This window comes from Antechinus flavipes, chromosome 3 (assembly GCF_016432865.1).
Source record: "Antechinus flavipes isolate AdamAnt ecotype Samford, QLD, Australia chromosome 3, AdamAnt_v2, whole genome shotgun sequence".
Classification (NCBI taxonomy): Eukaryota; Metazoa; Chordata; class Mammalia; order Dasyuromorphia; family Dasyuridae; genus Antechinus; species Antechinus flavipes.
Genome location: NC_067400.1, coordinates 553019550 through 553040607, shown reverse-complemented (window position 1 = coordinate 553040607; position 21058 = coordinate 553019550). Strand labels below are relative to the sequence as shown.

Sequence of the window (21058 nt, the reverse complement as noted above, 5' to 3'; positions counted from 1 at the left end):
TTGACCCTTGTGAATAAATTGCAGAGAATACACACAGCACTACTGCCTGTAAAGAAGGAAAACAGAAAGTTGAGACATCCCAGAGATAGTTGCAGAAGAAAGGAGGTTATAAAGATCAGAAACTGTTAACCTTTTGAGAATCACAGAAAAAGTCACATAGTCTATCTCTCATTGGTTGCCCTTCTTAACTGTGCTTCTTATTCTTCAATTTTCAATATCAAGCCTTAACCTGGAACTTCTCTTAGAGTCTGAAACCTCTTCACCCTGGAGGAGCCCATTTCACTCTTGGTTGGCTCTATTAGGAAGTTTTTCCTTACAACCTGTTTCTCTACCTTCTTCTTCCATTGATTCCTCTATTATTCTACCAACTGGAGAAAAACAGAACAAATCTAGGATTCTGTCAATATGATAGTCCTTCAACTATTAGAAGAATGATCGCTACTCACCCTACAAATCTTCTCTTCCCCAGGCTTGATTCCCTCAACTCCTAATTCCTTCAGTTGAAAATATCCTAGGTGACTTCCCTCTAGGTTCCTTATTATGGTGGTTTTTTTTTGTGGTTATGCTCTAGGTTGTCAATGTATTCCTTACATGTGGCATTAAGAACTAAGTAGAATACTACAAATGTCTAATCAGGAAAAAGCCCAAAGAGCTCTTTGTGTAGAAGTCCATTGCAGACTACATACATCTGAAGGGCAGGGACTGTGCTGGTTTTAATCACTATACCTGCAGTATGGAGTACAACAGGGCTTCTTATAGCTTTTCCACTGGCAAACTCTTTGCTTAAGAAATTTTTATGCAACCCCAGGTATGTAGGCATACAAATCAAACATTTACTGATAATAAATCATAATTTCACAAACCCCACATTCAGTTACACAATCCAATCCAATTGCGACCCACAGTTTAAGAAGCTTTGGAGTAGAGGGTCTTGCACAGAGTCAGCACTTAGTAAATGTTTATTGCATTCAATCATTGAATCTTAAGAGACTGTAGAACAAATAAATATCAAAGCTCAAGAAATAGCAGAGTTCACTGAGTTTAATCACTTTTTATAGAGGAGGGGACAAGAAAGGAAGAAGGCATTTGCCCAAAGTCACAAAGTAAGTCAGGAGCTAAGACCAGAACCTTGTTTCTTGGCTCTCAGCCTAGAGTTCTCTGCAATAATTATCTATTCCCCCAAAAGAATGCCATCCCAATGGGGGGAGAGGGTGAATTGACCAGAGTCAGGACAGGTTTTGGGGCCCAGAGGGCAGAGGAAAAAGGGCACAGAATCCCTCTATGGCCTCTCTCCAAGTTTTTTCTTGCTTCCTTTTATGTCTTTTACTCTCTATCTAGTCCTTCTGGTAGAACATTTCCACCCATCCCTATTCCACTGGTCCCAGCACTCACCCCACAGTCAGTAGCCACTGTGTATTCAAAGTGGAACAAGAGGGACCAGAAGATGCAGAAGAAGAAGCCGAAGACGGGGAAGGTGATGACCCAATAGGCCAGAGAAGTGAAGCGCATTCGAAACACAGTCCCTTCAGGGTCCAGAGGCTGAGAGGCCGTGGGGAGCATCCTGAGGGGGCCTGAGGGGACATGAGGAAGAGGGAGAGACTAGGGACTATAGGACTACTGAGACTGGACTCAAGGAGATCTGACTCTTACAAAGTATTGGGAGAGAACCACAAGTCAAGAAAAACAGAAAAACAGAAATGAACAGAGATACAATGAGGAAAAGATTGAAAGAGACACATATTCATATTGAAGATAGATGAAGAAAAAGACCAATAGAAAAAAAAGCAGAATCAAAAAAATACTGGGGAGACATGTCTCCCCAGACATATCATTAGAGATAGAAAAAAAATACACAGAGGCTAAAACAAAAGAGATATAAGAAACAGAGAGAGAAAGAAGCAGGAACACAGAAAGAGAAAATAAGAGACAAAAATTTTAAAAAGACAAAGGGTATGGAAAGTGCAGAACAGACCTCTAAGAGCCAGAAGAGGCCTTAGATGATCAAAACCAACTCTTAATTCTAGAGAGGAGAAAACTGAGACTCAAAGCCTGGGAAAGAATTTGCCCAAACAAGCCAATGGAAGAGCAGGGGCTTAGACCCCATTTTACCCTAAGATTCCTTCTCTTGGATCATGCTAGTATAGGGAAGGGGGGGATCTCACGCATGCAGGAGATATCCTCTCACATCTAATCTGGTTTAACCACATTCCTGCACAGCACCCAAGAATGACCATGGAGTGGCCTGGGAGAGCAGCTGGGGACGAAGTATCAAAGGAACCGCCCCCACTGTCACATCCCACCTTTAGGCACAGCCAGATCTCAGCTATGGCCCAGCAGCTCTTATTCTACCCGATTTCCTACCTGGGCTGCATGCCAGGACCCCAGGACCTGGTCCCCAACCTCTCTGAGTCATAATCCGCCCTCTTGCCAAGCTTTTTGTGAATTAGGTAAGAGAAGCACAGGATGCATCCTCCCTTAGCCTGAACTCTCTTGTTCTTGGTAGGAACACATTAATATTGAGAGTTATCACAGCCCAGCTCTTGAATCTTGATGAAATTAGCCTTGATCCCCAGGTCCCTCAAATCATAAAATCATAGAACAAGGCTGAAATGTATCTTAGAGACTTTCCACTAGAATCCCTCCATTTTACAGAGGAGGAAAGTAAAGGTCCATGAAAGGAAAGACCTGTCCAAGGCCACACAGTGAGACAAGGGGAAGAACTGACACTAGCACATCTGACTTTCAGCCCAGGATTCTACTCTCTACTGGCTGGGGGGTAGAGGGGGGAAGGAGAGGGAGGGAAAGAAGGGAGGAGGTGTGTACAGTTTCCCTTCCACTAGTCTCATGGGCTCCAGGCCCATCATGGAAGCTGGAGCCCCAGCCCTAAGAAGATATTCCTAGCCCCAGGAAATCAGACTAACAGGGGAATAGTGCTAACTGTGGAATCCCCTTGATTCCTAGGAGGAAAGTTACTCACACTTTGCACCTGGCAGAGCAGAGACTGGGCTCAAGCAGCGATTACAGGATTCACAATGAGGCTAGGTTGGGGCGGGACTTGGGCTCTGGGGTCCTCCTTCCCCTGCCCACTCTACAGGCTACCATCTAGCCAATCCTTCTCTGGCCATGGCCCTGGTTCTGCCCACCTGCTCCAGGAAATTGGCCTCTGCCCTATCTGATAGCCACACCTCCTACCCCCTAGGACAAATCTCTCCCAGGTTTCACCCTCATTCAACACTGACTGAATTCAGAAGCACAGGACCTACCAAGACAGAGATTTAATCTTAACCCTGACTCCCAGCCATAGATCAAGCACTAGATCCCAGATTAAAGCTGGATTTCAGTTTCAAAGGGAACCCTGACTCAACATCTTAAGTGAGACCTGAAGTTTGCCCCAGAATGGACCCAACTTGGTCACAAAACATCCCACTGGAGACACTGAATCAACATCTGTCTTAGAACAGTCCCTTATCATTGAGGCTCCCTATCTGGCTCACTAGAGCTCACCAAATTCTGATTACCAGTCTGAGGACATATTCTCACTCTATTCCTATAGTTTGATTCTTTCTTTTCCTTCTACCTCTTGAAATGTCAGGGTATCTCTATCAGGTCCTTATATTGCTGCTGTCCAAGCAGGAGGTCCTCAATTTGGAAACAGAGTGGGAAGACTGAATCCATGCCAAGCCACTTTGACAAGGGGAAATACAGAGAGCAAGTGCTCTCCTTAGGCATTCTACAGGGCCAGGAGTCACATTTTATCTAATTTTATATGTCTTAAATTTCAGATGATAAAATTAAAGCCATCTATAGCTATATGAAAAAATGTTCTAAATCACATTGATTAGAGAAATACAAATTAAAACAATTCTGAGGTACCACCTCACATCTCTCAGATTGGTTAAGATGACAGGAAAAGATAGTGGTAACTGTTGGAGGGGGTGTGGGAAAACAAAGAAATTAATGAATTGTTGGTGATCCAACCATTCTGGAGAGCAATTTGGAATTATACTCAAAGGGGTATAAAGTTGTGCATACTCTTTGACCCATCAGTGTCATTATTGAATTGGTAACCTGAGGAAATCATCAAGGAGGGAAAAAGAACCCATATGTGCAAAAATGTTCGTAGGAGCTCTTTTTGTGGTAGCTAGGAATTGGAAAATGAGTAGATGCCCATCAACTGGGGAATGGCTCAACAAGTTGTGGTATATGAGAGTAATGGAATGTTATTATTCTATTAAAAATGATGAACAAACTAATTTTAGAAAGACCTGAAAAGATTTACATGAAGTTATGATTACGTGCTAATGAAACAAGCAGAACCAGGAATACATTGTACACAATAAAAGCAAGAATATGCAATGGTCAACTATGAAAGACTTGGTTCTTCTCAGTAGTTCAGTGAAAATTCCAAAAGCAATTCCAATAGACTTTGTACAGAAAATGCCATCTGCATCCAGAAAAAGAATTAAGGAGACTGAATGTAAACCAACACAAGTTATGTTGACTTCTTTTTTCTGTTTCTTTTTATCTCTCTTATGATTTTTCCCTTTTGCTCTGATTTTTCTCTCCCAACATGATTCATAAAGCAATGTGTATTAAAAGTATATAAATTTACTAGAAAAAAATAAAATAGAGATAATAATAGACCCAACCAACCAGTATTGTTGTGATGATTACATGTGGTAATATCTGAAAAATGCACTGTAAAATTAAAGTTTTCTATAAATTCAAAAAAAGGGAAAAAGATTCCTTAAAGATTAGAATAGTGTATGTGAAAGCTAATTTTCCATCAGACATCAAGAAACAATAAATTAAACACAAAGAAATTAAAAAATTGGAAGAAAATGTGAAAGATCTATTGGAAAGAGCTGTATCTCCTTCTAATTCTAGTTCTATCATAAGGACCTTGTTTTGTATTTCTCATCTTAGTTACCCAGAAAGACTTATATAATATTTATATTGAAAGAAATCTCAAAGGGCATTTTGTCTACCCCAAACCACATCACCTTTCAAGCCTTCCCCATCTGAGTAATCCATTCTTCATATCACTTCCAGTCTCAGATACTGAATGGTTCTGTGATCTGCTTGGTTTACTTGATGCCTCCAATGATGATCATACCTGTCCATACTTGCTCAACCTGTCTTTTGCCTAATTGCTCCCAAAATTTTGCTACAGGGATCTGCCCAACTCACTGGAGATCTTCAGTACCTTCTTCTAACACTACAAGTCTATCCATTGAACATTCTATCTATTCACCTATCATCCCTTGCTTGACTAATCTTTAGGCACAGAACTAGTCATGTTACTCCTTTGCTCAAAAATCTATAGTAGCTCCCTATTGCTTCCCAAGCGAAAAACAAAATCCTGACTGGATTTTAAAGATCTTCCCCAATTTAGCTATTGTTTTGCCTATACTCTGAACTTTGTTTCCCTTTCCATTATCATAATTATGTATAGTACCAAGTTACATTGTATTCTCCTTAAAAGCAGGGTCTATTCTGTATCTATGTTTATATCCTCATGCTATAAACAGGGCCTTTCACATGCTGAGTGCTTAATAAATGTTTTATTGAAATAAAAAAGGATTCTTACAGAGATCAAGAGGATATTCAGGGCCTGGTGTTGGCTGGTAACTATAGAAGACTTTATGGTTGCTCTGGTTCACTTGTTAGTATATTTTCAAACATCCTGAGTCCACTTTCATTATCCTTTATACTTTTCAAAGCCCTTTGCCTTCCATTTTCTTGTTTGTTTATAACTAATCCATTTTACCAAAAAGAAAACAGAAATCTTAAGAGAAAAGGAGATTTGCCCAAAAACAGTCCTTGGCTCAGGAATCAATATATTTCTTTTAGTTTCAAGGGTTGGCCCTAAATTTAGAATTCAACCAAGGCAAGGCAAGAATAGGCAGCCGAATGCCAGGGGGAAGTGGTTGCCAAGTTCAGATTGAGGCTCTAATTAGAGTCTCTGAATCTTCAGGAAGCTTAGTTTTGAAGGATCCTCTGAAAAAAGGCAAAGGAGCTAAGGACATCTGGCTAAGGTACTGTGAATGGGAAAAAAAGATGGCATCATTTGGTTAGAGGAGGGGAGAAGAAAAAGTGCATGAGTGAAAGGAGGGAGGAGAAATACTTAACTATTTTCAAGTATCTGAAGGGCTATCATGTGGAAGAAAAATTAAACTTCTTTTACTTTGTCCCAGAGAGTAGAACTAGAACTGAAACATATTACCTCAACACAAAGAAAATTTTCAAAGCAATGATTATTGTCCAAAAATGGAATGGGAAAAGGCATGGAGGTGGAAGAATAGGCAAAAGACTAACTTGGCTAAAGCATGGAGTACACAGAAAGGAACAGTATGACATAAATCTTTAATCGTAAGGAACAAGAGTCTAAGCATAATTTTAGTAGGTAATGGAGAGCTACTACAGATAGTGAAGAAGTAACATGACATTATGCATGTCTAAGGAAGATAAGTTAGAGTTCACCCTTCAAGATCATTTTGATTTCAGAGCCTCTATGATTCTCTATTTACTAGACCACCTATAAGGAGGCAGAAATTCATGGAGCCGGTTCCTCCTTGACAGTGTAACTTTGGACAAGTCATAAAATCTCTCAGGTCCTTAGATTTCCCAGTTAGAAAATAAAGGATAGATAGATGGCCTCCAGGGTCCCTCTTCTAGATCCAAATCCATGATTCTATGAACTTCATTAATGTAAGTGGAAGGGGAAAAGATTTGAGAAAAGAATTTACATGAAAACCATTGGGGGTTAGTGGACTGCGTGGCCAATAAAAGGCAACAATGAAATGTGGCAGTTATAAATATTTGTGTGATCACAGTCTGCATAAAGAAAAGCAGAATATTCAGATTCTGCCCAGAGTTCTCTCTTCTTTTCCCTCTTTACTCTTTCTCTACAATCTTATCAGACCTCATGGGTTTTTTAACTATCATCTCAATGCAGTTGAATCCCAGATCTAGATATCCCACTTCAGTCTTTCTTCTGAATTTCAGTCCTGAATCACTATCTATTGAGGCAGTGAGATGGCATAGTGACTAGTATGCTGAATCTGGAGTCAAGAAGACCTGAGTTCAAATTTAATTTTAAGCTGAAATATACTAGCCATGTGGCACTCAGCAAGCAATTCCACTTCATATTCCTCCGATTCTTCAACTGTAAAATAAGGCTAATAACAGCACTTACCTTACAAGGTTGTTGTGAGGGTCAAATGAACTATCTAGAAAGTACTTAGCACAACGCAGGACATAAAGTAGGCACAGGGAAAGCATTAATAAATGCTTATTCCTTCTTTCCTTTCTCCCTTTCTTTTTACTGAACATTTCAAATTGTATTTCCTAAAAATAGTCTAAATTCAACATGTCTACATTATTTTTCTCCCTTAAATCCTCCCTTCTTCCAAATTTCTCTATTTTCTTTAAAGTTATTACCATTCTTCTAATCTTCCAGGTTTGTAGACTTATCCTAGACTTCTCACTCTCTTACTCCAAACAACCACTCAGTTGCATAAATCTTATAATTTCTACTTTCTTAACATCTCTTATTTCTTCCCAATAAGATCAGGAGTGAAACAAGGTTGCCCACTATCACTGTTACTATTTACTGTTGTATTAGAAATTCTAGCTTTGGCAATAAGAATTGAGAAAGAGATTAAAGGAATAAGAATAGGCAATGAGGAAACCAAATTATCACTCTTTAATGATGATATGATGGCATACTTAGAAAACCCCAGAGATTCTACTAAAAAGTTATTAGAAACAATCCACACCTTTAGCATAATTGCAGGATACAAAATAAATCCACAAAAGTCATCAGCATTCTTATATCTCACTAACAAAACCCAACAGTTAGAGTTACAAAGAGAAATTCTAGTTAAGTAACTACTGATAGTATAAAATATTTAGGAATCTATCTGGCAAGGGAAAATCAGAAACTTTATGAGCAAAACTACAAAACACTTTCCACACAAATTAAGTCTGATCTAACCAACTGGAAAAATATTAAATGCTCTTGGATTGGGCAAGCAAATACAATAAAGATGACAATACTACCTAAACTAATCTTTTTATTTAGCGCTATACCAATCAGACTCCCAAAAAACTATTTTAATGACCTAGAAAAAATAACAACAAAGTTCATATAGAAAAACAAAAGGTCAAGAATTTCAAGGGAACTGATGAAAAAAAAATCAAATGAAGGTGGCCTAGCTGTACCAGATCTAAAATTATATTATAAAGCAGCAGTTACTAAAACCATCTGGTATTGGCTAAGAAATAGACTAGTTGATCAATGGAATAGGTTAGGTTCAAAAGACAAAACAGCCAATAACTTTAATAGTCTAGTGTTTGACAAACCCAAAGACCCCAGTTTTTGGGATAAGAAAGCATTATTTGACAAAAATTGCTAGGAAAATTGGAAATTAGTATGGCAGAAACTAGGCACTGACCCACACTTAACACCGTATACCAAGATAAGGTCAAAATGGGTTCATGACCTAGGCATAAAGAATGAGATTATAAATAAATTGGAAGAACATAGGATAGTTTACCTCTCAGAGGAAGGGATTTATGACCAAAGAAGAACTAGAGATCACTATTGACTACAAAATAGAAAATTTTGATTATATCAAATTGAAAAGTTTTTGTACAAACAAAACTAATGCAGACAAGATTAGAAGGGAAACAATAAACTGGGAAAACATTTTTACAGTCAAAGATTCTGATAAAGGCCTCATTTCCAAAATATATAGAGAATTGACTCTAATTTATAAGAAATCAAGCCATTCTCCAATTGGTAAATGGTCAAAGGACATGAACAGACAATTCTCAGATGAAGAGATTGAAACTATTTCTAGCCATATGAAAAGATGCTCCAAGTCATTATTAATCAGAGAAATGCAAATTAAGACAACTCTGAGATACCACTAAACACCTGTCAGATTGGCTAGAATGATAGGGAAAGATAATGTGGAATGTTGGAGGGGATGTGGGAAAACAGGGACACTGATACATTATTGGTGGAATTGTGAATATATCCAGCCATTCTGGAGAGCAATTTGGAACTATGCTCAAAAAGTTATCAAACTGTGCATACCCTTTGATCCAGCAGTGTTTCTACTGGGCTTATATCCCAAAGAGATACTAAAGAAGGGAAAGGGACCTGTATGTGCCAAAAATTTTTGTGGCAGCCCTCTTTGTAGTGGCTAGAAACTGGAAAATAAATGGATGCCCATCAATTAGAGAATGGTTGAGTAAATTGTGGTACATGAATGTTATGGAATATTATTGTTCTGTAAGAAATGACCAGCAGGATGAATACAGAGAAGATTGGCGAGACTTACATGAACTGATGCTAAGTGAAATGAGCAGAACCAAGAGATCATTATATACCTTAACAACGATACTGTATAAGGATGTATTCTGATGGAAGTGGATTTCTTTGACAAAGAGAAGATCTAACTCAGTTTCACTTGATCAAGGATGAACAGAAGCAGCTATACCCAAAGAAAGAACACTGGGAAATGAATGTAAACTGCTTGCATTTTTATCTTTCTTCCCAGGTTATTTTTACCTTCTGACACGAATTCTTCCTATGCAACAAGAGAATTGTTCAGTTCTGCACACATATATTGTATCTAGGATACACTGTGACATATTTAACTTGTATAGGACTGCTTGCCATCTGGGGGAGGGAGTGAAGGGAAGGAGGGGAAAAGTCAGAACAGAAATGAGTGCAAGGGATAATGTTGTAAAAAAAATTACCCAGGCTTATACCCCAAAGAGATACTAAAGAAGGGAAAGGGACTAATGTTGTAAAAAATGACCCTGACATGGGTTCTGTCAATAAAAAGTTATTTAAAAATAAAAACAAAAAATTACCCAGGCATGGGCTCTGTCAATAAAAAGTTATTTTAAAAAATCTCTTATTTCTAGCCCTTCCCTCCACCTACATTATTACCACTTTAGGTCTTCATCACCCCTCACTTAGATTATTACAAAAGTTTATTGATTGGTCTTTTGATTCAAGTTATCTCACCACTCCTGTCTATCCTACACAATTCTGCCAAAGTAGTTTACTTAATTGTAGAGCTGATTATGTTATTTCCTTACTTGACAAATTCCAGTGGCTTCATCTTAATCTTTAAAAAAATATATAAATTCTGTTTAACTTTTAAAATCCTACACAACCCAAACCTGGCTTATCTTTCTACTTCTCCAGACATAACTGTACTCTGTGATCTGTCAAACTAAGCTTCTCTCTGTTTCTCAGACGCAACACTCCATTCCTCTTCTATGCCCTTTGTTTTGACTATCCTACCTGCCTCCTCATTATGGTCTCATAGAGTCCTTCTTTTCCTTCCTTTATTTAGGTAAAGACCAATATCTCATACCATATACCAAGACAATCTCTAAATGGGTAAACAATTTTTTTTCATATAGGTAACATCATGTCCATATTAGAGATGTACAGAAGATATTATCTGTCACATCTTTGGAAAGATGACCAAATGAGTTTATGACCAAATAAGAAATAAAGTGGTTTACAAGAAGTAAAATAAAAAATTTTGATTACATAAAATGAAAATATTTCAGCATAAGCAAAACCAATTTGGCTAAAATGAAAAAAAAAGAAACCAGAAACTGGATGCAAATCTTTTCAGTAAGCTTCTCTAATAAATGTCTCATTTTTAAGATATGTAGGGAACTGAGTCAAATTTATAAGAATAAGAGACATTCGCAATTGACAAATGATCAAAGGATATGAATAAAGAGTTTTCAAAGGGACAAATTCAAGTTAATTATCATATGAAAAATATTCTAAATCACTGATAATTAGAGAAATGCAAAGTAAAACAATTCTGAGGAATTGACATATATCAGACTGGCAAAAAAAAATGACAAAAAATGAAAATGACAAATGTTGGAGGGAATGTGGAGAAACAGGTACGTTAATGCATTATTTGCAGAACTATGAACTGGTTAAGCTATTCAGGAAAACAATTTGAACCTATGCTGAAAAAGCTATTAAACTAGGTATACCTTTTGATCTAGCAATATTACTACCAAGTCTATATCCCAAAGAAATTAAAGAGGAAAATGACCCATATGTTCAAAAAATTTGTAGCAGCTTTTTTTGTGGTGGTAAAGAATTACAAACTATCGAGAGAGTGCCTATCAACTGGGGAATGAATGGCTAAACAAATTATGATATATGAATGTGATAGAATAATATAATGCTATAAGAAATGATTAAGGGAATGGTTTCAGAGAAACCTGCAAAGATTCATATGAAATAATGGAAAGTGAAATAAGCATAACCAAGTGAAAAATTAATACAATAACAACAATCGTGTATAGAAAGACTTAAGAACCCTAATTTTAAAAAATGGCCAACCACAATCCCAGAAGATTCATGATGAAACATACTAGCTACCTGCAAATACCATACAGATTAAGCCTTATGTTTTTTATTTTGGGACATGGCCAATGTGGGAAATTTGTTTTGCTTAATTGTACATGTTTGTAGGGAAAGGAAAGAAGGAATACAAAAAAATTTAAAAATAAAAAATATTATTTAAAAATACTTTTTTAAAAAAAGTATTAAGCTCTCTATAGATACTGAGCATAGAGCTCTGGACAGAGTACACATTTGCTGAATGTTTATTAAATAGTCTTTTTGAAAGAAAACTTTTCAGTTAACTGGCCAAAGGCTATGAAGAGGTAGTTTTCAGGAGATGAAATGAAAACTATCAAAAGCCATATGAAAGAATGCTCTAAATCACTAATAATAAAAGAACAAATCTTATTTTTCATATCATACGCACTAGGCTGTTGTTGCTGTTCAGTCATTTTCAATTATATGTGACTCTTTCTGACCCCATTTGGAGTTTTCTTGGCAAAGATATTGGAGCAGTTAGTAACCTCTGTAGGATTCAAATGAGGGATCCCAAATCCAAGACAACCTTCTCAGATTACTACTGAGGGATATCTTTACAGAAAGCTACCCCAGGAAGAGAGTTCCCCTCAGGTCTCATCTAACTTCTTCCAAGCCAAGATACTATAGGCTCTCTCTCTAATAGAAAGAATGGATAAAATGTATAAATTTTTCCTCTCTAGGAAGAGTAGGGGGAATCTATGAGCTGGTAGGCCTATAAGTCCTTTAGTAAGAGGCTAAAGCCCCAATGGCAGGTTTGATAGTCCCTGTCCTATTTTATTTGGTAGAAACAAAGCTCTAAAGAGTATTAAATACAACACAAGTAGCTTCTATTGGGTGTTTCTAATTGACTACTGAGATCCCTTGATTGGACTTACAGGGAAAGCTCAACTAAGCAAATTGTTTCATCTCATTTTTAGGAAGTTGACTAGGCATAGAATCTAAAAGAGAGAATGTTCTCTTTCTCTGCTAGCAAGGACTTAGCTTTCATTTTTAGTGAGAGTTAAGGAAGAAAACTCTTTTCAGGAAGTGTTTCTGTTTCTGTACCTTGTGTCTATATTGGGATAGAATAAATTAACTTTTCTTGTGGCCTTGAAAAGTAAACATAAGCATAATCAGTCTTAAACATAAACTAGCCACAAATTGATTGTGTTTGTAGATGTTATTTTTTTGTGATAGCTCAAAACTTTTTTTGTTGTTGTTTGTTTTAGAAGAAACAATTACATACAGACTGCTTTTATTGTTTTAGGGAAGGAATTTTTTTTTCACTCTAGTTTTAAAAGTGTCAGACCACTAGAGAGAGAGAAAGAGAGAGAAAGGAAGTCAGCTTCAGTAATAGTTCAAAGACAGTTTCCAATTTGAACTTTCTTCTTGATCACAAAAGGAAAGGCCTCTGTTCAAATTAAAAAGAAGCTTAAGGGTGAGTGAGGAAACAATAAGTTTAGTAAAAATTGATTTTAAATATTAGGAATTATAATGTATATTATATTATGTGTCATATTATATAATATTATATATATTAAATATTAGAAATTATAAATCCACAATTAATTGGTTTCTGAAATTGTCCATCCCAGAATTAGGAATATTTTTTCAATTTTCAGAAGACTCTTCTAACTATATTAAAAAAAATACAAAAATTTGAGTGATCTGCAGGACACTTGAATTATTAATATAGTTTTTGTAACCTCTCTCAATCAAAACTTAGGAAGCATTTTTTAAAAAGAATTGCTCAGGGTGACATGAGAAGGGAATTGATGAATTAAAACATATAGTTTCTGTATGTTTACATGGAAAGAGATAAAGAAAAAGAAAGAGGTCAAGGCAGAGGCTATGTTTCTACTGTCTAAAAGAAGGTTATACATTTATTTTAACACATATTGCTTGCCATTTAGAGGAAGGGGTGGGGGGAAGGAGGGGAAAATCTGAAACACAAGGCTATGCAAGGGTTAATGTTGAAAAATTATCCATGCGAAATTGAATGGATGCCCATCAACTGGAGAATGGCTGGGTAAATTGTGGTATATGAATGTTATGGAATATTATTGTTCTGTAAGAAATGACCAGCAGGATGAATACAGAGAGGACTGGCGAGACTTACATGAACTGATGTTAAGTGAAATGAGCAGAACCAGGAGATCATTATACACTTCGACAACGATATTGTATGAGGACATATTCTGATGGAAGTGGATTTCTTTGACAAAGAGACCTAACTGAGTTTCAATTGATAAATGATGGACAGAAGCAGATACACCCAAAGAAAGAACACTGGGAAACGAATGTGAACTATCTGCATTTTTGTTTTTCTTCCCGGGTTATTTTTACCTTCTGAATCCAATTCTCCTTGTGCAACAAGAGAACTGTTCGGTTCTGCAAACATATATTGTATCTAGGATATACTGCAACATATCTAACATATATAAAATTGCTTGCCATCTAGGGGAGGGGGTAAAGGGAGGGAGGGGAAAAATCAGAACAGAAACTAGTGCAAGGGATAATGTTGTAAAAAAATTACCCTGGCATGGATTCTGTCAATATAAAGTAATTATTAAATAAAATTTAAAAAAAAAAAGAAAAATTATCCATGCATATGTTTTGAAAATAAAAAGCTTTAAAAAAGAGAGGGAAAAAAATAAAAGAAAAAGATAAATATTGTAAAAAAGAAGAGGTAGGTATAGTTGGGGAATAGGTGTTGCACAAAAAAAGGATTTAAGAAACAAAAATAACTTAATATAAAATTAACCCTAGGGAATGTTAAATATAGATCAGTGCAGTTGAGCTTAATTTTCATATTGTCATTCAACATTTGACATCAGGGCAAAATGTTTAGAAACTGCAAAAATAAGTCTTTAAAGTATAATTTGATAAGGATTTCTCTATATTGGCTTTGAATGCAATCAATTTAAAATGTCAAAACTTAATACTTAAAAATATGTTATTAATGTAAAATCATTGTATAATAAAATGTTAGGAATTGAAAGATTCAATTCTCTTGATTTGGAAATTATCAAATATTAACAATCTTTAAAAAGAAAAAACTATCAAATACTTAATCGAGCATTTTAATAAAAGGAGGGAAATATTGAATCTATAGATACTTTATCTAGATTCTGAAAAGTGAAAAGTGAATCAGCTTTTAATCACTCTGTCCTCAGAGAGTAACAAGTTTATTGTTAAAAGAGGAAAGAGAAAAAGGAGAATTGAATCTGTTTGCAAGTGTCAATAAAAAGATTGAGGCCAAATAGCTCTTGAGTATCAGTGAATTTTCAGGAACAGTTGGTAGTTCAGAACTACCTCCACAAAAAGAGAGATTTGTGTCCAATTTACTTTAAAGTAAGTAAATTTCAATTTGCAAGAATGTTTTTTGAACTTAATTAGTTAAGTAAATCAGAGATAAATATCTGAAAATAGAGACTTAAAATAGTTTTTTTTTAAACACAGATGTAAGCAAAGTATTTTAAAATCATATCTTTTTGAATATAATAAGGACAACTTAGGAAATTAAATAAAAATTAATCAAGTGTTTTACTTGAGCCAAGAGTGACTTTTCAGGTCATCAGTAAACTGGCCAGTTAACATACTGTTGAAATAACAATGAATATTTTAAATATTTATTTGAATAAAATATGTTACTTACATTTGGGGGGAACCAAATATTAGACCAAAAGGATTTAATCTATTTTAAAAACTAGTATGTGTTAATATCTACATCACTGTAGTAAGAGAACTTTTCACTTACTGTTGATTTTCCAATTTTCTTCTAACCTATAAAGGTTAGTATACCATCTAAGCACAATATTGTTTTATTGGCTATATGAGTCAGTTGACACTGAATGTTATTGAAGAAGAGATTAATTTTTAAAATAATTAATTGATAAATATGAAATTGCAAAGGAAAAGTTCAAGAAAATTTGTTCTATTGATGATCTAGGATATGATCAGAACATTAAATAGAAGAGAATTAAAAAAGTTTTTCCTATTAGCAATTTTAGACAGACACAATTGTTTGAGTCATGTCTGACTCCTTCTGGTCTCTTTTTGGGTTTTCTTGTCAGATACTGGAGTGCTTGCCACTTGCTTCTCCTGCTCATTTTACAGACAAAAAAATAGAGGCAAAGGGGCAGCTAGATGGTACAGTGGATAGAGAGGACCAACCCTGAAGTCAGGAGGACCTGAGTTCAGATGTAGCTTCAGGCACTTAATACTTTCTGTGTGACCCTGGGCGAGTCACTTAATTCCAACTGCCTCAGCAAAAGAAAAAAAAAAAAGAAAGAAAATAGAGGCAAATGAGTTAAATGACTTGCCAACAATTATCTGGCTAGTAAGTGTAAGAATCTAACTCTGAACTCAGGTTTTCCTGATCCAGGCCCAGCATTCTATCCACTGAGCCACCTAGCTACTCTGCTGTAAGAGAGAAAGAAAGAAAGAGAAAGACAGAGAGAGACAGAAAAAGAAAGAGAGGAAAAAATACAAGAAAAGAAAAAAAAAAAGAAAAGACCCTTTCCAAGATTAAAACTTCAGAAAAATGGCAACCACCTCTGAGTGAAATCAGGTAGAACTCTTAAAACATACTGTGAGTCTATATTAAGAACACAAAGGAATTGAGTCAGCTCTTTGAGTGATTTAAATGGGAATTTTTAAAAGTTTATTGGCTTAATTTTTTAAAGTTTATTGTTTGTTGGAATGGGAAAAATATCACCAGGAATCTCTGAAAATAAGTTCACATTGATAAAAAGAGACTTTAGATTTAAAAGTGTTGGTATCTAATGACCTCTCATAAACTGACATTTTGAATGGTATCATTTGTAATTGTTAAAATAAGAGATGATTTAATTTAGAAGAAGGTTTATGTTAAAACTAATTTTGTTACCTTCTTAGGGTAATTGTGGTAGATTAGAACTTAATACATACTACAGTTGTTATTTGTCATAAAGAAATTTATTGGTTGTGTAACTTTAGGCATATCATTTTGTCTTTGTTTAGTCATAGTTTATTAATCTGTAAAGTGGATAAAAATAGCATCTACCTCCCAGGGTTCTTGGGAAAACCAAATGAGTGTGAAGTGCTTAACATAGTGCCTAACAAAAATCTGGTAAATCATTACATTAGAAAAGTAATTTCTCTTTTAATCTGAATTCTCTTGGGTTATAGATGCAATTGTTTAAAAGATAATGCAAAAATGTTTGAAAACCATTTATTTAGAAATTTAATAGATAGTGGTAATAATTTTCTGCAAATTTGATATAGCAAAGATTTTTTTAAAATGTCCTTATCTATGAAATGCAAAGTTCTACAATCTTACCAGCCCTCCTAATGGTTTGGGTAATTAAGTTTGAAAAATAGTGCTGCTGTTTTGTAAAATATAGGCATATGGGGAAAACTTCAGTACTTTTAAGATTTCAAAAACTAGCCCTACACCCAGGCTAGAATATGGTAATTTAATTTTAGTCAGGAATAATAATATATTTTAAGGTTATATATACCCATAAAATCAGAGAAGTTACAAAGAGAAGAGATTCAATTTATTCCTCTGCCAATTATATCACAATGCCCTAAGATGAGGCAACTAGGTAGTACAGTGGCTAGAACACTAGACTTGGAATTAGAAAGACTCCCTTTCACAAATTTAAATCCAGCCACAGACACTTACACTTTGTGACAGTGGACAAATCACTCAACCAAATTTGCCTCCTTTCCCCATCTGTAAAAATGAGCTGCAGAGAGAAAGGGCAAATAACTCCATTATCTTCACCAAGAAAACCCCAAAATGGGGTTACAGGAAATCATACACAACTAAACAACAACAAAAATCCTAAGAGTCATGAAACCTGAACTTAATATACTAATTAGTTGTTCTAAGATTGAAAACTACAGAGTAAACATGCTAATTTATCAAAGAAGTTGTTGAAAACATTTGACATTTAAGTCTACCGATCTAATTATTAGTCAAAGTGGGAGAAATTCTGAGGAAAGAACATAGAGAAAGCAATTAATAGCCTTTCTGTTGCTAGTTTATTTCTGGAAAGTACATTTTAACCTTAATTAGAATTTTAGATATCAGAAACTTCAGTGTGATTTAAATGGATATATTAACATAGATTCTAGGAAGATGGAAGAATAGGTCAGAATACTTTTGGTTCTCCAAATTTCCTCAACAGAAAAAGACAAACTTGCCTTAAGGGGAATGTAGAAATAAATAAAAGTCAGACTAATGCAGTTACTCTCCTAAGACAAGACCTCAGGAAAGCTCTGATCTTAAAGGACAGAAGTTTAACTTGAAGTGTAAACAGTTCCAGTTCAACTTGGTTAAATCAACAAACAATAAGATTTTGGTTTATTGGGCTGGGAGGCAGGCTCAGCCTTAAGAACTTTCCCCAGATGGACAGTGTGGGCAATTAGAAGGCTAAATAGGAGAAAACTAAAGTACTTTCCACTGTTGAGGGATACCATGCACAGCTGTGGCTGACCAGACTTGTCTCAGATGGGTTACTGCTTCAGGGGAGAAGGAGCTAACAAACCTGGTGAAGCACTGGTAAGAGAGCAGAGTCCCTGGTTTCAGCTACAGGGAAGAGAGAACAGCTTTAATTTTCAGCCACAGGGAAGAGAGAACAGCTTTAATTTTCAGCCACCAGGAGGACTGAAGGGAGAAAGATCACAGGTGGGACAGCAAGACCAGGAGCTTTAGACATGATATAAGAGTGGAGAGAAAAGTTTGAGGTTAAATCTTGGGATAAATTTCAGAAAATAAGGATTTGAGGTTTGGGGCATTATTCCTCATACCTTAGGACCAGAATTTGATCACAGGAAATGAAAAAAATAAACAAATAAATAAAAATGAGCAAGCAAAGGAGAAAGAATCCAACTATAGATAGATAACTACTATGGGAATAGAGATCTAAGTTCATAGTCAGAGGAAGATACTGGAACTTAAAAAAAAAAAAAAGTCACTTCTTTTTCAATAAGAAAACATCAAACCATTCCAAGCACAAAAATATTTTTATAAAAACTTTTTTAAAAATTTAAAAATTAAGTAAGAAAAGTAAATAAGAGAGATTGAGGAAAAATCAGAAGGAAAAAAGAACAATCCAAGAAAATTATGAAAAAAAGTCAACTAACTGGAAACAGAGAACCAAAAACTAATTCTTTGAAAACTAAAATTGGGCAAAGGGAAACCAAAGCTGTTCTAAAACACACAAAAAAATTGTTTTTAAAAATCAAAAGAATGAAAAAATAGAAAAGAACGTGAAAAATCTTATCAGAAAAATAACTGATCTGGTGAAACACTAATATAAAAATAGTTGGACTGCTTGAAAAATACAATTAAAAAAAAAGAATCTGATACAATATCACAAGAAAGTATCAAGGAAAACTGCCCTGAAGTTCTAGAACAAGAAAGCAAAGCATAAATAGAAAAAAAAATCCACTGTTCACCTCCTGAAAGAGATCTTAGGAGAAACACAAGACTATCATAGCCAAATTTCAAAACTCCTAGTTTAAGGAGAAAATATTGGAAACAACAAGAAAAAACAATTTAAATATTGTGGGGCTACAATATAGATAGATAGTTATAGATACATATATATAGAAAGGTAAAAAAAAATTTCTAAATTCAGAAAGACATAAGAAGGAAAAAAAGACTGGGATAAGGGAGGGAATCTTAGAGGTATGGGCAGATCAAAGAACAGGAGAGCAAAGTAGCAAGTAGAAGTAAAGTAAAGTAGTATGGAGGGATAGGAATAGGGTGAAAAGGATAATGAGGGAAAATAGGAAGGAGCAAAATATACAATGGGTACTTATAGCTTAGAATGTGAATTGGATGAATTAACCCATAAAAGGGAAACAGACAGAAGATTAAAAATTTGAACTCAACAATATGTTGTTTTCAGGAAATGTTATAAAAATGAGAGATACACACAAAGCTAAAATAAAGATCAAGAGTAGAATTTATTATGTTAAAAAAAAATGCAGGGGTAGTAATCATGATCTTATACAAAATTAAAGGTAAAATAGATTTAATCAAAAGAAAAAATCAGGGAAACTACACTGCACATCAAGTATATTAATCAATATTGTTTTAAATTATTTAAAGTAACTAGACAGTTATTGGAATATTGCTGTGATATAGCAAATGATGAGCTAGTGGATTGGGTAAAACATGGAAGGACTTATGAAGGAAGATACTATCTACCTTCAGAGAAACAAGCATAATATGGAATTACATATATGCATATAAATGTATATGTAAATAGTTATAGATATCTATGTGTGTATGTGTATATATGTAGGTACATATATATGTGTATATATTTATACATATATAGAGATATGTATACATATATAATACGTGTGTGGTGTGTGTGTGTATGTATATGTGGAGGGGGAGGGAATGAAGGGAGAAAAAGTAAAAAGAGCACAGCAGAGAACAAAAGAAAATCTACAAGGAAGTAAAGATAGACAGCTGTGAACACAATGTATCATTTATTATATAGACTTTATTGAAATGGAAATTTATTGCTTTATATTTTGAATCCTATCTGGTCTTCTGCTATGCATATAACAATGTCTTTTTTTCCTTCCTCACTTTGTGTTTAAGTTTAAAATGCAAAAGAATAATAATAGACAGTTACGAATTTTACCCTAGCCCTAAAATGTTTCCGAAGAAGCTCAGGGAGAAGTCATAGTTTATACAGAATATAAAGTGACTTTATAATGTATATTGATATGTAATTATGGAAACAAAGGTAATAAGTAATATCTTCATCTTGTAATCACTGAAATTTTGCTGTATGAGATTAAATTTCATGCCACTTTATTTCAGTACTATAAAGCCCAAACTGATTTTAATTCTATTTGTTAATAATTAAATGAGCATAAACTTATTATTCTCCTTCCCTGTGTGAGTATAAATTCTTTACCCCTGCAAGTATACTCAGATAACCTCAGGTCATTTAGGACATATTTTTTTTTCTTGTAATTTGAATTTCCAGCCTTGTACTCATGACCCACATTCAGGAAAAACTTGCCTAACAGTCAATCTCATCAATCTAAACTGTTGTAACAACTTCCGTGGCCTGAAAGCTGATGAGAGAAAGAGAGAGAGACAGAGAGAGAGAAAGGAAGAGAAAAGGAAAGAAAGGAAGAAAGAGAGAGAGAGAAAGAGAGAGAGAGAGAGAGAGAGAGAGAGAGAGAGAGAGAGAGAGAGAGAGAGAGAGAGAGAGAAAGAGAGAGAGAGAGAGAGAAAATGGCAGTTGTTTTGAGAATCCATGAAAAGAGAGATGCACTGTTGCACTATTAATAGAACTATTAATTGGCCCAACCAGTCTCAAAAACACTCTGAATTATACTAAAAAGTCCATAAACTCTACATTCTGTTGTACCCTTGCAACAGCACTCTTAAGTACATACCCCAGGGAGTCAAAGACCAAGTTAAGGTCCCATATTTGCAAAAATATTTTCAGCACTTTTTGTAGTAGCAAAGAAACAACATGTGTGCTCATCCTTGGCAAAAAGCTGAACAACTTATAGAATATGGATGTGATGGAATATTATTGTACTAACAGAAATGACAAATATGAAGAAGCTGGACAAATCTGAAAAGAAATCACTTAC

At 35.0% G+C, this 21058-nt stretch overlaps 1 protein-coding gene across 8 annotated transcripts in view; it reads right to left on the bottom strand.

Moving 5' to 3' along the window:
• PGAP2 (post-GPI attachment to proteins 2) overlaps positions 1 to 21058 on the bottom strand; it is a 36075-nt gene that overhangs the window by 10033 nt on the left and 4984 nt on the right. Inside the window, exons 1-2 of one of the 8 annotated variants that reach the window (XM_051987485.1) lie at positions 2978 to 3090; positions 1393 to 1571 (exon numbers count right to left, since the gene is read on the bottom strand). The exons of 6 other annotated variants lie outside the window; for them this stretch is intronic. In XM_051987485.1, the coding sequence (XP_051843445.1) occupies positions 1393 to 1560 (168 nt within the window). In that variant the 5' untranslated portion in view covers positions 1561 to 1571; positions 2978 to 3090. Of the gene's footprint in view, positions 1 to 1392; positions 1572 to 2977; positions 3091 to 21058 lie in introns of those variants that run through there. One more of the 8 variants, XM_051987486.1, reaches the window with a different exon arrangement.